Below are 17,149 nucleotides of genomic sequence, written 5' to 3' on the forward strand. Positions count from 1 at the left end.
CTTGTTTCCTTTGTTTAAAACAGTTCAAAACACATGTTAATTAGCTCTATTCTTTCTTTTTTCTTTTGCAGTTTCCCAAGATCTCATCCTTGGAAGAATTTTAATGATGCGAACTCTCTTTTGCAAGAATGCTCATGAACTAATCTAGGCTTTAACACTTCTGATGTGTTTGGATGGAGGTGGATTTGGAGAGGAGTGCAGGAAATGGTATATACCTGTAGTTATTTTTCTAGTTTTGTTGGATATTGTCTTTTCTAAACTTCTTATTTAAAACTACATGTGGTTATTTAGGTTTCCATGGAAAATTTTACTGGAATTTTTCTATGGTGGATTTTTTTTATACCCCATGAACGACATGGATGGGGCCCAATAATTTTATAACACATGTTTTGACAAGGCGGGGCCCATCATTTTACACCCATGCATAACATAGGCGGGATCACCATTTTACACCTCATGTTTTGATATGGTAGGACCCACATTCTCTACCCAAACCCATGCATACCGTGGAGCCCATTATTTTACAACCATGAATGGGCCAGCCATCTCCACCCAAATCTATGCATAGGGTGGGCCGATCATTTTACACCATATTTCGATAGGGTAGGTCCCACCACCTCTACTCAAACCCATGCATTGATTGGGGCCATGGGTGGGTCTGACGATCTCCACCTAGGGTGAGGAGGACCACCATCATGTACCTGATGAGATGGGACCATTATTTTATACTGATGCTGAAAATCGCCTAGTCACAAAGATGCCTTATAAGGGTGATGTCTTTGTCTTCCCTCAAAGTCTCATCCACTTCGAATACAATATGGGGCCAACCAATGCCATTGCTATTGCCGCTTTGAATAGTGAGAATCCTCGTGTCATTGTCATGGCTAGTGCTCTCTTCGGATCGAACCTGCTCATCTCTAGTGATGTTCTTGGTAAGGTCTTCCAAGTGGAGTCCAGGATCTTCGCCCAAAAATAACTGGCCAACTTGTTTCTCTAATAGAGATTTCAATGATAGGGGTGTCAACGGATCACTTTGGATCGGATCCACCTATGTCTTACTTACGATCCATTCAAATCCCTTGTTGGTAGGATTGGATTAGTATTGTTCTTTGTATGATCCTAACCCTACTATCTGTCGAGGTTTAAAATGGACGGCACAGTATGTAAAACTCTATGGATAGAAGGGTTAGGATCATCATGTGGAGAACATTTTCTAGGAACACCCTATCTACATCAGCCCAGAAAATAAATGGTTTGGATCACCCAGATAATGTGCACCATATAATTATGGAATCTGATCTGTAAATATTAAAGGAACCATAATAGTAATAAGCACAAATCAGATGAATACATGAAAGTCACTTTAGACACATGATCTATGGAGTTTTAATCCAATAAAATAGCAAATAACAGAACAACGAACCATAATAGTTATAAGCACAAATCAAATGAATACATGGCATGAGAAGTCACTTTAGACACATGATCTATGGAGTTTTAATCCAGTAAAATAGCAAATAACAGAACAGCTCTAGTCAAAAGAATCCTAAAATTCACCAAAGATTAAATGGTAGGATAAGATGGTAATCCACCAAAAGTTGTTGTGGTATGTCAAAATGTCAACTCCATGGCATACACAAGCTAGCCAGCACCCATAGTATCACGCCAAAGCTGTAGACATTGCATCTGCAAAAAAATAGTGTCCTCTTCAATATCAATTAGAGACAAAATAAAAGCATTGAATGAAAGGTAGCTCCTTATCAATGGTTCCTAAAGGAAACATAGCTAGTACTTACATGAGATTGGAATGGTTCATTTCTTAACACTTCTGGTGCCATCCATTCTGGCTGCAATTAAATGGAAAACACTTAATTTTGACATTGCAAGGGAAAAAGAACAAAAGAAAGATATCTTCATTTAAGCAAAATGCAGATGTCTTAGACTAATTTAAAGAAAGATGAAATTGCCTTATCCTGAATACATAATATTACTAGACAATCAAATATGGCTCAATGTAACTATATACTTGAGAATAATGAGATTTAACCTTCGACTAGAACTCTCATTAATCACATCTGCAACAACCAGCACTATTTACTTTGATCAAGGTGAAACAAAGTAACAGAAATATCACAATAGTCCTATTTCTTTGGAGCCAATATATTCATGCATAGATTGATCACATGAAGAGGACCCCTGCACCACAAGCATTTCATTATAAAAAAATTGGTTATATTCTCGAATGTCTAAGGATCTAAAAGACAGCAAATCATAAACAACCAACATGAGTAAATAAGAAAAAAGGGCTTTTAAATCTGTAACCCTTGCAGCCAAGTTGCTAACACCACATCGAGCAACTGAAGCAGCACATTATGAGTAATGATGCGACAGCAAGTGCCAAGTGTTTACGACAAACTCACCGCGAACATTTTCCACCATCAATAAATCATAATTTGTTGATGCGCTTGATTGATCAATGGCCTAAGATCATCTGATCAAGGTGTTCTCAAATGCATTTGGCCGGACTTGTGGTTGCAGGTCACAGGTCAGATAACCAGGTCTGATCACTTACAAATATGGCAAAAGTGGTGACCCAAAAGGTGAATGTTAGGAAGGAGCATTTTTTATAATTTAAAAAGAAGACTCTTATTGTCACACTATTTTTTTTTCTGAATGTTGATTGAGTTAATAAAAAGCCGGATGACCAAAGACTCCAAGAATGTCATCAACTGCATGCCATGTCCCCACACTATTGAACATAGATAACTAATAATTATAGACACAATATTATCTGTTGTATTTCTTTTACTTCTTCTACTTGGGGTTTCGGATTTGAGAGGGGTAAGTTAATTTAGGCATCACTGAAACTGGTTACAAAACCAACTCTACAAGATCCGATCTTTTGATCTCCCTTTGTAGAGGGCATGACACACTTACCCTTGTTTGTTTTGAACTTTCAGAATTGATTTTGAGTCCAAAACAGTTTAATTCCCAAGGACCTTGAAAACAAAGCCAATCCTTAAAAATAATGATTTATAAGCAATAACATAAGCATTTCCTACGCATCAACATCATGCAGACCACCTATACCTAAATGTAAACAGCTTCAACCGTCAAGATTCTAACAAACATAATATCAAACACATAAGGGGTTGTGCTTTAAAGTTAAAATCTGCTTCAAAATGGAATACCAAATTTCTTATGACTTTAAACATCCTTTAATAGGTAGAGAACTGGATGCATAATGCAAAAGAACAATAAGAACTAGGAGAGAATGATACAACAAGAATAATAAAAATAATCATAATTACAGAGTTTTTTCATTCTATATAAGATAAGGATTGTGGAATCCATGTGGTAGTAACTTGGAATGCTATTATCTCTACAATAAATTAAAGTAAACACAAAGGCATAACACATCATTAGATAAGAAAGGAAATGAAATGAAATTTACCTCATACTGAAACGGCTGTTATATGTCGCCTTCGTCCCAGTCTCCATCTTCGTCCTCCGACTCTCCATCTTCGTCCTCCAAGTCTGAATATTGATGACAAAGAGGTAGCAGGCGTGACATGTCGCCTTCGTCCTCCCACTCCAACCCTTCAAACCATGCTTTTCTTCCGTCAATCTCTTCAAGTTTAGGTGCATTCTGGGGTCTTACCGGAAACCTCTTTAAATTCGGGCATCCCAATACCCCAATAGATTTCAAGGATGGGAAATCAAGAAATACATGGGACCCTCCTCCTCTATTGCGATGGCAGCAGAGACTTGTAAGCTTTGGGAGTTTGTCTAACTTTATAGTCTCTAATCGAGGAAGCAGAGTCTCTTCCTCTCCAGTTATTATCACCTCCATTTCTTCACACCGATATACATTGAGGTATTCCAATTGTTGGAGCCCTTGTGCTATGTTCCACGAGAAGACATCCTTTAACCTGCGGCATCTTCCGATGGTTATTCTTCGTAGATTTTGGAAGGTTAGAGGTGGCGGCAATGCCAACATCACTTCCTCATCCCAGATTATTTTCTCCAATCTTAAGCAATTGTAAACATAAAGTACCTCCAATTGTTGAAGGCACTGTGCAAGAACAGGGGAGAATAGACATCGCAAGCTAGGGCACTGATCCACCATCAACAGGCTTAGGTTGTGGAATGTCCCTGTTGGTGGTATGGCCCCCTTCCATATACACGACAGTTTGGGCAGATTTTCTAATCTCATTTCTTTCAATGTAGAGAGAGGTGATGTAGTAATAGCAGCATGAATCTCTTCTCTCATCCCCTCTTCGTACTCAAATACCTCCTCTAACTCTTCACAATCGTCTACTTCGAGTTTCTCCAAGCTTTGCAATCCTTCAAGCAGATCATATGATAGGATATTTTTTAATTTCCTACAACCGGTAATGTCCAGCTCTATCAGGTTCCCAAAGAATCTAATAGGAAGCGGGCCATGACAGATTTTTTCTAATTTCTCCATGCGTTTGAGGTCCAATCGTTGCAATAACCTAAAAGCATTTGGTGGAACCCGATGAGATTCTTCCACCGTATTGATGAAATGTTCCATTTCGTCACAACGGTAGAGACGGAGGTACTTCACGCCGTTGAAAGTGACACCTTCATCATCCAGGAGGTGTACAATATTGGAGACGCCCTTCAAGTCAATTTCTTCGCTTCTTTCTAATAACAGTTTAACCCACTTTGATACAGGGTATGACATTATGTCGATGGATGAACACTTCTCGTAGCTGCTAAGCATGTACCCTCCTTCCGTCACGCAGATCCGAAATTTCTTTAGTTTTTCCCAAGGGCCGGGGAGTTCTAGAGACAAACAATTCACGTCTTTAACATGGATGTATAGAACGGTCAAGCGAGCCAAAGATGCCACCTCATCAAAGCTTGCTTTACTTCCATCACCGCTGCTGCTGCCTCTTACCTCCCACTCATTGAAGCTATCTCCCATGTACAATTCTTCTAATTTAGTCAACCTTGAAATGACATTCGGCGCTACCATTGTAAGAGCAAGACTCCATGTCAAGTCCAAAACCTTCAGATTGGATAATTTCCCTATTTCTATTGGCAGTTCTTTGATCGCAGTTTCTCTTAGGCTAAGGACTTCAAGTTTCTCCAAACCTCCAAGTTCGGATATGTTATCGAAACGCCGGCATTTATCTAAGCATAGTGTCTTCAGGTTTTTTAAGTACGATGGTGATTTGGGCAATGCTGAAATCTCGGTATTACTTAGATCCAAGACGACAAGGGCTTCCATTCCTTCAAAGAAATTATCTGGGATTTCTCTCCAACCATTCATTCGTTGTAGTAATAATGTTAAGAGACGTGGGCAATTCGGCTGCTCAGGGAGCCCACCAATTGAAGTTCCCATAAGTGAAAGCCTCTTGCATTCATCCAAATTCTCCGGCCACTCTGGCAGTTCCACTCCCACTTTAACTAGAAACCCGTGCTCTTTTCTTGATGCGATCCATATGGCCACATCTCTTACAACATCATGCATTTTTACGCAATCTTTCTTGTCACCGTCTAACAACAAACAAGAATCCTTAAGTATATCAACCAAGGCATGTATTTTATTCCATGCTTTCTCAAAATTGTCGACACCATTGAAAACGCTCTCCCCCATCATGTATCTCATCAATAGACCCACTTCAATGTTACGATCTTCGGGAAAGACACAACAAAACAAGAAGCACAACTTTGCTTCCCCACTTCTGATGTAGTCGTAACTCAGCTTGAGACAAGAGTACACCTTTTCTTCAACACCCTCTATGTTTGTTGGAGAAGCAAGCTTTAATTCTTGAAGTGCATTAGCCCAAATCGATGGGTCTTTGCCTTTCAGTGCCCTTGCAACTGTGACAATCGCTAAAGGCAAGCCCCCGCATTCTTCAGCAACTTCCCTTGCCAAACTCTGCAATTCATCAGTTTCAGCAACTTCTGCTTTCTCTTTGAATAGTTTCCATGAATCTTGTTTAGATAAGACTTTGACTTCGATCATTTTCTGGCAATTCATATCAGTACATACACGTAATCTCCGCGTTGTCATTATAATTTGGCAGCCTTTTTGTGTACCTCCACAGGGGATTCCGACCTTCATCAAGTCCAATCTATCCCACAAATCGTCCAAGATTATGAGTATCTTCTTTTCTTGCTTTAATCTCTCCAACAGCCAGCCCGCCCGCACTTCTTCCATATTTTCTTCAAATTTCATGCCTAATTTCTCAGCAAGTTCACCTTGGATCTCTTGCAATTGGTTTTTGGAAACAGTGACCTTTACAACCTTATCATACAGCTTTCCCACCTCTTCCACTAGGGTCGTCTTGCCAACACCTCCCATCCCGTATACCCCGATGATGTTGATTCCCTCCTCTTTCAATGCCTTGATGACCAGCTCCTTAGCTGATTCTGCGGATTCAAAAGCCTCAAATTCTCCTGCAGGGTTAAAGCTTGGACAAGGGCGGGGAGTTGATACATGAATGGAATCCCCTCTTGTGAGTAGGTCATTAACATCAACCATCTTCTTCGTTGCTTCTTTACCTAAAAAATAGCGTGAGCTGAAATTGGGACACCATCCCTTGAAACATCTCTTGTTCTCCTTCATCTCATCATCCAATCTCTTCGTGATTGCCTCAATGTCAGCTACTTGTCTTCGCCATAACTCCACTTCACCAGGGATTTCTTCTACATTCCTCCAAGCAGCGTCCACTAGTCGTTGCACAACTTCTCTCCTCAACATTAGATTCTCAGCTTTGAGTTTAAGATTTTCAACACTCTTTTTAATTTTTATAGTGAACAAGATAATCATAACGGCGCTTAACAAAATCAAATGGAATCGTCACCACTTGTAAGATGAATGAAGCTAAAGGAACATAACCAATAGCAGCCATGATGTTGGAGAAAACAAGGGATCTCAAAGAGGAAACTAAGAGTGGAAGGAATAGCAAGCAGATGAGAAGCTAAAGGAACTGAAGAAATGCCTGTCTACCTTATTTCTCTTTCTTCTTCCTGCAATAATTTAACCTTTGACAGCTGTAAATAAAAAATAAAAAATCCCAAAAACTGAATCGCCACCAGGCAATTTACAAATATGATCATAGTTGCAGACTCTCTTTTTTTACTCTTCTATTTTTACCTTTAAAGAAGGTCACAACTGATGGAGGTGTGTCTACTATGGCAAAGTCGTCCCCATCTTTGATTCATGGGAACCCTCCATCTAATAGGCTTTCTCTTTATCACAATGGGGTCGATCGATTTGTAGAAGTTTCTTAGTTTTGCCTTAATTCTTTCTCCATTTTTAAGAGTGCAGTTTTTATACGGTGTCAGGCCCTGTAGTCTAGTATTTTTCATAGTGTACGGCTAACACTTTAGGATGATCCAAACCGCCCATTTGATTGGCTTTTGTGCGATAAAATCATTTACATTAGATGATCCTAGCCTTATGATCATTAGAGGAACTTCATATTATGGGAAACTCTATAGATCAGAGGGTTGTGATCATACTATGGAAATGATTTTTGGCTCACAATGTATTTACGTTGCGGCCCATCAAATGGACGGTTTGGATCTTCCAATGGTGTAAGCCGTATAGTCCATTTTTTTTTTTTCGAAAAGCATTTTTCTTTTAATATAATATTTTCGTTTCTTTCTTCATTCTATTTCTTCGTCCAAGTGTTTAATAGTTTTTTCGACTCCGGGTGGTCCCTAACCCTGGAAGAAATGGAGTCTTAGATAAAAAAAAATGGTTATGCTACCGTCCTGGGCTGGAGCCTACCTAGAGGCAGGTATGGAATTCGGTGGGACCCAGCTTGGTGTGGGATGAGAGAGGGCGGTTGTTGCCTTATGCGGTACTCTCTCTTTCTCTCTCTCTATTTGCGAACATGATCATTGTTACAGACTATCTATTTTGACTCTTTCATTTTATTCATCCATTAAAGCAGGTCACAAGTGGGGAGGTGTGTCTACTATGGCAAAGAGGTCCCATCTTTGATTCATCCGAACCCTCCATCTAATAGGCCTTAAGTTGGATAGTTTCTTGGTTTTTGCCTTAGTTCTTTCTCGATTTTTAAGAGTGGAGTTTTTATACAGTGTTAGCCCCCTATGGTCTAGTATTATTCATAAAGTAGTGTACGGCTAACACTTTAGGTTGATCCAAACCGTCCATTTGTGGGCTTTTGTGCGAAAAAAATCATTTACATAGGATGATCCAAGCCCTATGATCTTTAGAGGAACTTCACATTATGGCAATCTCTCTACATCGGAGGGTTAGGATCATCCTGTGGAAATGATTTTTGACGCACAATGTATTTACGTTGCGGCCCATCAAATGGACGGTTTGGATCTTCCAATGCTGTACGCCGTATAGTACTTTTTGAAAAGGCTTACAACAAGGCATTTCTATTATTTTGGAGCTTTCATATGGTATAAGCCCTATAGTCCAGTTAGATCGGAGGGTTGGGATCATCCTATGGAAATGAATCTTTTCGCACAATGTATTTATGTTGTGGCCCATCAAATGGACGGTTTGCATCATCCAATGGTGTAAGCCTTACAGTACTTTTTGAAAAATAATGGACGACACAAGCTTACATCATACAATTTCTATTATTTTGGAGCTTTTAGCCTTTCATATGGTGTAGAGCTCGTAGTCTAGTTTTTTTGAAAAAGAATTTTCCTTTTAATATATTTTTTCGTCTTTTTCTTCTTTCGTTTTCTTGGTCCCAGTGTTTAATACTTTTTTCTGACTAGGGGTGGTCCCTAACCTTGGAAGAAATGGAGACTAGATAAAAAATGGTGATGCTACCATCCAGGTTGGAGCCTGCCTAGAAGCAGGTATGGAACTCGGTTGGACCCAGCTTGATGTGGGATGAAACAGGGCGGTTGTCGCCTTATGCGCTCTCTCTCTCTCCCTCTCTCTCACGCCCTTTCCCTCTCTCTCTCTCTCTACCGTCACTCGCCTTATGCTGGATTTGTAGAAGTTTCTTTGTTTTTGGGTTAGTTCTTTCTCGATTTTTAAGAGTGGAGTTTTCATATGTTGTAAGTCCCTATGGTCTAGTATTTTTCATAAAGTAGTGTACGGCTAACACTTTAGGTTGATCCAGACCGTCCATTTGATGGGCTTTTGTGCGAAAAAAAAGCATTTACATAGGATGATCCTAGCCCTATGATCTTTAGAGGAACTTCACATTATGGGAACCTCTATAGATCGGAGGATTAGGATCATCCTATGGAAATGATTTTTGACGCACAATGTATTTACGTTGCGGCCCATCAAATGGACGGTTTGGATCTTCCAATGGTGTAAGCCGTATAGTACTTTTTGAAAAATACCCTACTACACAGGCTTACAACATGGCATTTCTATTATTTTGGAGCTTTTATATGGTATAAGCCCTATAGTCCAGTTTTTTTCAAAAATCATTGTCCTTTTAATATAATTATTTTGTTTCTTTCTTCTTTCTATTTCTTTGTCCCAAGTGTTTAATAGTTTTTTCTGGCTCCGGGTGGTCCCTAACCTTAGAAGAAGTGGAGTCTATATAAAAATCGTGATGCTACCGTCCTGGGTTGGAGCCTCCCTAGAGGCAAGTATGGAACTCGGTGGGACCCAGCTTGGTGTGGAATGAGACAGGGCGGTTGTCACCTTATGCGGTACTCTCTCTCTCTCTCTCTCTCTCTACTATTAGTAAATGGATCCCTCCATTGGGCATCCTCTTTTCCCATCTTTCTTTATTTCTTATCTTTTCTATTCTTTTTGGGAGATGGACCCGAAACATGCATTGCTGAATAAATATTTTGTATCCGAACTGCACATGCGTTGCTTGCATTAATTCCGGGTTGGCCGTGTATTTTATTTGGATGTGTGTTGCCCTATCGTTTTTCTTACTTCTGAATTTGTTTTTTACCATCTGTGTGAGGCAATTTGCAAACATGATCATTGTTTGTTGCATACTATCTATTTTGACTCTTATCATTTTATTCATCCATTAAAGAAGGTCACAAGTGGGGAGGTGTGTCTACAATAGCAAAGAGGTCCCATCTTTGATTCATCCGAACCCTCCATCTAATAGGCCTTAATTAGGATCTCATATGGCCAATAATTCACGATTTCATAAAAGGCTTATATAGGCTTTCAATTTATCACAATGTGGTCGCTCAATTCGTACAAGTTTCTTAGGTTTTCCCTTTTTCTGAATTTTTAAGATTGTAGCTTTTATATGCTGTAAGCCCCTATAGTCTAGTATTTTTCAAAAAGTACTGCATGGCTTACCCTCTATGATGATCCAAACCAGCCATTTCATCGGCTACAATGCAAATAGGGTGTGCCCAAAAAAAATCATTTTCATAGGATGATCTTAGCCCTATGATCATTAGAGGAACTTCATATTGTGGGAACCTCTATAGATCGGAGGGTTGGGATCATCCTATGGAAATGAATTTTTTCGCACAATGTATTTATGTTGTGGCCCATCAAATGGACGGTTTACATCATCCAATGGTGTAAGCCTTACAGTATTTTTTGAAAAATAATGGACTACACAAGCTTACATCATAGCATTTCTATTATTTTGGAGCTTTTAGCCTTTTATATGGTGTAGAGCTCGTAGTCTAGTTTTTTTGAAAAAGCATTTTGGCACTCCTAATGATCTCAATAGTACTTGGGTTTGTTTGCTTTTTTGACAAACTGTGCAAGCAAATATTTATGCGATGAGGGATACAAAAGGCCCAGGCATGACGCTCCTAATGACCTCAAACATGCCCTCATGACCAATCATCAATCAAACCATGGCTAATCTAAGCCGTTCTTCGGAAAGCCTCACTTCAGATAGTTCAATGCAAAGAAGAAAAAAAAGCGTAATAATTGGGTGATCCTAACTATCCAAGTAAGATTGTATAAGAGCACTAAAACCGGCGATCACTTTAGATGGTTCAATGCCACGTGGACGTGTTCTGATCCGTTGATTTGAATTTGGTAGCCCACTTACTAGATTCTTAATCACCATGACCTTCAATTTATCCATGCTAATATAACTCAATCTAGCATGCCAAATTGAAGCGCCATCATTTGTACTCATTTTATCAACATATAAAGTCGAAACCGATAAAACAAACAAATCTTTAACTCTCTTACCGGTATAGACAACATCCGCCTTCAAGCTTGAAATATTCCGAAGAAATTTCACCTCCTTAGGCCCGAACAAAACATAATTTCCTGCATCCACCGCATTTGCCACCGAGAAAAGATTTGTCTTCATACCGGGAACATGAAACACACTCTTAAGTGTAATGGGATCCTCATTCACTCCACCAATGGTGATGACCCGTTCTTTCTCTACCTGATGTATGGTATTGTCTGCCGTGATGATAGCATTATTGCCTTCATATTTTCAGAATTTTGAGAATTTAGATTCGTCACTGGTAAGATGATACCCACAACCGGAATCGACAATCCAATCATCCTCAAAATTGATAGATGCCAAAGCACCCACTGTAGTAGTTTCCGCCACAAAACATCTACCCCAATCTTCTTCATTTTTTGGCTCATCAACTTTTTCAGCTGCATTGCCATCATTCAATTTCACACGACAATTATTTTGTATATGCCCAAGTTTACCACATCGATAACACTTGATACCCATTCGGTTTTCATTACCCATAACGGATTATCCTCCTTCATCTCCACCTTTACTTGGAATATTTTTCTTCTCTTTGTATTTGTTGAAGGGTTTCTTTTTACTAGAAAATAATGCTTCTCCTTTACTACCGAATATTGAACAACTCGCCATTTGTCTAGCTAAAGACTCTTGTGAAGCAAGAAGATTTTTAAATTCCACAAAAGAAGGTCGCCAATCTCACCCTTGAATCGACGTAACATAAGGAATGTACTCTCTTTTCAACCCACGAATAATATGCCGCTTCATTCGTGCCTTCGAAATAGGCTCTTCCGGATCCAATAAAGAAATCTCCGAACAAATATTCTTAATCTTCAAAAAAAATTGAGAAATAAAGAGATGACCTTGTGTAGTATTCACCAACTCATTCTCCAACATTTGTAGACGTGCCATATTCTTCTTGTTAAGCAATCTATCAAGGGTAGTCCAAATCTCACTCACCGATTTACACCCAATGATGTGCTCAAACAAGTCACGTGAAATAGACCTCTTCAAAACAAATTCGGCCTTGGCATTCTTCATCATCCACGCCTTCAATACATCGGCATTTTCTTGTGTATCTTCCGGAGCTACAACGGCATTGCCACAAACAACCTCCCATAAATCTTCTCCCACTAGATATGACTCCATACATGTTCTCGATTGATTTAGTACCCCAATGCCGAGTCCACTAACCCTTCCGCTCATATCCATCTCCAAAGCACTGATTGAACTTCTTCACAAAGGAAATCTTGACAAGCACCAACTACCACCTTTGTGGCTCTGATACCATATAGAGAAAGACGGCTTTCGCAACACCGGAATATCTACTTCTCAAATAGTGCAACCGAAGTTTACACTAGCCCAAGATCAACAACCAAAGTAGAAGAAGAACAATACCCAAAATCGATGTGCTTCAATATACGATAGAAGACAATACAAGACAAGAACAAAAAAGAAGAAAGCTTCAAAATATAGAAAATATGGGAAAGCTTCAAACACTAGCTTGCACACAAGAGCTTCAATGGAGTTTCAATGGAGGTCTCTTGCTTAGTGGAGAATCTCTACCAAAATAGTTAAAAGAGAATAGGCTTAGTCAAGGAAAGTAAAGAGAAGTAATAGCTTAGGTAAGTAGTAGTGGGTATGGGAAAGTGGTGTCTTAAATGCTTTGGGAAGTGGTGGGTTTGGAGTTCCAAGTAATGTTTGAATTTGAAATAGGAAGTAATGGAAAAAGTTGTAGTAAACATGTGTGGCTCACACATGTGCAAGCTAAGCCAATAAAAGACCAAAATGCCCATGGACACAAAATACATATTTCTCCTCACTACATCTCTCAAAATAAAACAAAATAAAGCTAACCAAAAAATACACTCTAAAATTAACATTTAAATGGTGTAAACCCCGTAGTCTAGTTTTTTTCAAAAGGCATTTTCCTTTTAATATGTTTTTGTTCGTCTTTTTCTTCTTTCGTTTTCTTGGTCCTAGTGTTAAATAGTTTTTTCTGACTCGGGGTGGTCCCTAACCTTGGAAGAAATGGAGTCTAGATAAAAAATGGTGATGCTACTGTCCTGGTTGGAGCCTGCCTAGAGGGAGGTATGGAACTCGGTTGGACCCGTTTGGTGTGGGATGAAACAGGGCGGTTGTCGCCTTATGCGGTACTCTCTCTCTCTCTCTACTATCACTCGCTTTATGCTGGATTTGTAGAAGTTTCTTAGTTTTTGCCTTAACTCTTTCTCGATTTTTAAGAGTGGAGTTTTTATATGTTGTAAGCCCCAATGGTCTAGTATTTTTCATAAAGTAGTGTACGGCTAACACTCTAGGTTGATCCAAACCGTCCATTTGATGGGCTTTTGTGCGAAAAAAAATCATTTACATAGGATGATCCTAGCCCTATGATCTTTAGAGGAACTTCACATTATGGGAACCTCTATAGATCGGAGGATTAGGATCATCCTATGGAAATGATTTTTGACGCATAATGTATTTACGTTGCGGCCCATCAAATGGACAGTTTGGATCTTCCAATGGTGTAAGCCGTATAGTACTTTTTGAAAAATACTCGACTACACAGGCTTACAACATGGCATTTCTATTATTTTGGAGCTTTTATATGGTATAAGCCCTATAGTCCAGTTTTTTTCAAAAATCATTTTTCTTTTAATATAATTTTTTCGTTTCTTTCTTCTTTATATTTCTTTGTCCCAAGTGTTTAATAGTTTTTTCTGACTCTGGGTGGTCCCTAACCTTGGAAGAAATGGAGTCCTAGATGAAAAAAAATGGTGATGCTACCGTCCTGGGTTGGTGCCTGCCTACAGGCGAGTATGGAACTTGGTGGGACCCAGCTTGGTGTGGGATGAGACAGGGCAGTTGTTGCCTTATGCATTACTCTCTCTCTCTCTCTCTCTCTCTCTCTCTCTCTCTCTCTCTCTCTCTCGCTCTAGTATTAGTCAATGGATCCCTCCATTGGGCAACCTCTTTTCCCATCTTTATTTATTTCTTTTATTTTCTATTCTCTTTGGAAAATGGACCGGAAACATACATTGCTGAATAAATATTTTGTATCAGAATTGCACATATGTTACTTGCATTAATTCCGGGTTGGCGGTGTATTTTTTTTGGATGTGTGTTGCTCTGTCGTTTTCCTTACTTTTGATTTTTCTTTTTTTTACCATCTGTGCGAGGCAGTTTGTGAACATGATCATTGTTCCAGACTATCTATTTTGACTCTTTCATTTTATTCATCCATTAAAGCAGGTCACAAGCAAGGTTTTAAATTTCTGTTTCGGGGTTAATTTCGGACCCCACCGAAATTTCAGCCGAAATCCTGAAATTTTGGCCGAAATTTGGTAGTGGGGCTCGAAATTTCATTTTTTGGGCAGAGGATTGGTTGTTCCGAATATTGATGTCGAAAAACATTATTGTGTTGGTTCAAGAGAATATGAGGATCAGAACGTTCTATTGTTTTCCTTTCAAAAAAAATTTCCTGTATTAAAGAGTAAAATCCTTTTCAGATTGAAATGTTCATCTCTTCAAGACCAAGCTTAGTGGATTGTACGGAGTAAAATTATAAATGAAACTAACAGGACAAAAAAAGTAGACTGTTAGGCACAAGTTCCACCTTACCAATCTCCATGTACTGTAATCGAATTAAAGTGGGCCCAAAGGCCCTAACTCCCTCACCTGTTGTTCCACCATACCAATCCCCATGACAGCAGTAGACGGCAGACACGCGTTCTTACTGCCAATATCTCTGGGATCTCTGGTATTTTTCAAAAAGTACGATGATCCAAACCGTCAATAAGATGGCCCCTAAAAATAATTTCCATAAGTTGATCCTAACCATCCGATCTATAGAGGGACTGAGCATTTGAGGGTTGATCATTGATCGAATGGTTAGGATCAACCTATGGAAATGATTTTTGGGGCACTGTCTCCCATCTTATGGACGGTTTGGATCATCCTATGGTGTGGGTCGTACGGTACTTTTTGAAAATTAATGGAGTCTGAGGCCTTTCATTATATAAAAACTCATCTTATTGATTTTAAGGGTTATCAAGTTGTTTCCATCTTCCCAAACTCTATAGATTTTTTATTTTTTTTCACATTGGATTTAATATTCAAGTTGCTTCGCATTATGTATGTCTTAACAACACTGTTGGAGGAATGATTGGCAAATTTGGAAATATTTTCCAACTAACATATAACTTTTGGGCGCTAATGTTGATCAACATTACCATAAAAAAGGCTACTGATATTTGCACTACAATGTTTTGATAATTTCACAAACTCAGCTTGTCTTTTATTAGCCATAGCCCCTCCAATGACTTGCAAAATCCCTATGCGACAAGGAGTCTCCTAGGAAATTTTCAACCAAAATTCCTGAAAGTTATTAATTGGGCCCCCCGAATAACCAATCCCCTGCCGGGTAAATTCCTGGCTCTGGCCCTGAGTAGCCAAAAAAAATTAAAGCTTGACTAGATTGTGTTCTTTAGCTTATGCAGCTCAGTCAAATTGCTTACTTTTATTACTTATTTCATTTCAAATTTATGGAATGGAACACTAACCAGCCTATCTCAATTTTGGAAATTGATAACTTGTGTGATTTGCACTTGTTGTATACTTTATTGTACTGTTATCATTTGGAAAGCTATCTCTTGTTTCCTGTGTTCAAAACAGTTTAAAACACCCATGTTAATTAGCTCTATTCTTCTTCTTTTTCTTTTGCAGTTTCCCAAGATCTTATCCTCGGAAGATTTTGATTGATGCCTATTCTTTTTTTCAAGAATGTTCATGAACTAATCTAGGCTTTAACACTTCTGATGTGTTTGGATGGAGGTGGATTTGGAGAGGAGTGCAGGAAATGGTATATACCCGTAGTTGGTTTTCTAGTTTTGTTGGATATTATCTGTTCTAAACTTCTTATTTAAAACTACATCTGATTATTTAGGTTTCCCATGGAAAATTTTACTAGAATTTTTCTATGGTGGATTTTTTTTATACCTCATGAACGACATGGATGGGGCCCAATAATTTTACAACACATGTTTTGACAAGGCGGGGCCCATCATTTTACACCTAGGTGAGATAACCATTTTATACCTCATGTTTTGATATGGTAGGACCCACATTCTCTACCCAAACTCATGCATACCGTGGAGCCCATTATTTTACAACCATGAATGGGCCAGCAATCTCCACCCAAATCCATGCATAGGGTGGGCCGATCATTTTACACCATATTTCGATAGGGTAGGTCCCACCACCTCTACTCAAACCCATGCATCGGGTGGGGCCATGCTGGGTATGATGATCTCCACCCATAGGGTGAGGAGGACCGCTATCATGTACCTGATGAAATGGGCCCATTATTGGCCCATTATTTTATACCGACGCTGAAAATCGCCTAGTCACAAAGATTAAGGGTGATGTCTTTGTCTTCCCTCAAAGTCTCATCCACTTCGAATACAATATGGGGCCAACCAATGCCATTGCTATGGCCGCTTTGAATAGCGAGAACCCTGGTGTCATTGTCATGGCTAGTGCTCTCTCCGGATCGAACCTGCTCATCCCTAGTAATGTTCTGGCTAAGGTCTTCCAAGTGGACATGAAAGTAGTCCAGGATCTTCGCATGGGCCAAAAATAACTCGCCAATTTGTTTCTCTAATAGAGATTTCAATGATATGATGGGGGTGTCAACCGATCACTTTGGATCAGATCCACCTATGTCTTACTCACGATCCATTCAAATCCCTTGTTGGTTAGATTGGATTAGTATTGTTCTTTGTATCTTTACTTCCTGTGTCTCGGTCACGATCTATTTCTAATCGGTCCATCCATGGGAGTATCCTAGTAGGTGCTAGTATCCTAGTAGGTGCTACTGCTCTCTTCGGACCATGCAATGCATGGGTTAGAACATTGGGCCCACCCCATCAAAACTTGAGTGAAAAATGGTGGGCCCACCCTATACATGGGCTTGGGTGGAGAACGTGGGACCTACCCCA

At 39.3% G+C, this 17,149-nt stretch overlaps 1 protein-coding gene across 4 annotated transcripts; it reads right to left on the reverse strand.

The window, feature by feature from the left end:
• Positions 1–1,325: 1,325 nt before the first annotated feature.
• On the reverse strand, positions 1,326–7,107 carry LOC143847859 (putative disease resistance protein At4g27220). 4 transcript variants are annotated; one of them, XM_077356659.1, is made up of 4 exons: positions 3,455–7,107; positions 2,048–2,196; positions 1,797–1,847; positions 1,326–1,671 (listed from the first exon to the last, which is right to left on the reverse strand). In XM_077356659.1, the coding sequence occupies exon 1, from the start codon at positions 6,806–6,808 to the stop codon at positions 3,473–3,475; it is 3,336 nt and encodes a 1,111-aa protein (XP_077212774.1). In that variant the 5' UTR covers positions 6,809–7,107; the 3' UTR covers positions 1,326–1,671; positions 1,797–1,847; positions 2,048–2,196; positions 3,455–3,472. The 4 variants fall into 4 exon arrangements, with proteins under 4 accessions (XP_077212774.1, XP_077212771.1, XP_077212772.1 ...); XM_077356656.1 differs by having other exon boundaries at positions 1,326–1,686; XM_077356657.1 differs by lacking the exon at positions 2,048–2,196.
• Between the last annotated feature and the right edge of the window lie 10,042 nt (positions 7,108–17,149).

The sequence above is a fragment of the Tasmannia lanceolata genome, unplaced genomic scaffold (genome assembly GCF_043159265.1).
Source record: "Tasmannia lanceolata isolate RefF3 unplaced genomic scaffold, GAP_Taslan_0.1 ptg000016l, whole genome shotgun sequence".
Classification (NCBI taxonomy): Eukaryota; Viridiplantae; Streptophyta; class Magnoliopsida; order Canellales; family Winteraceae; genus Tasmannia; species Tasmannia lanceolata.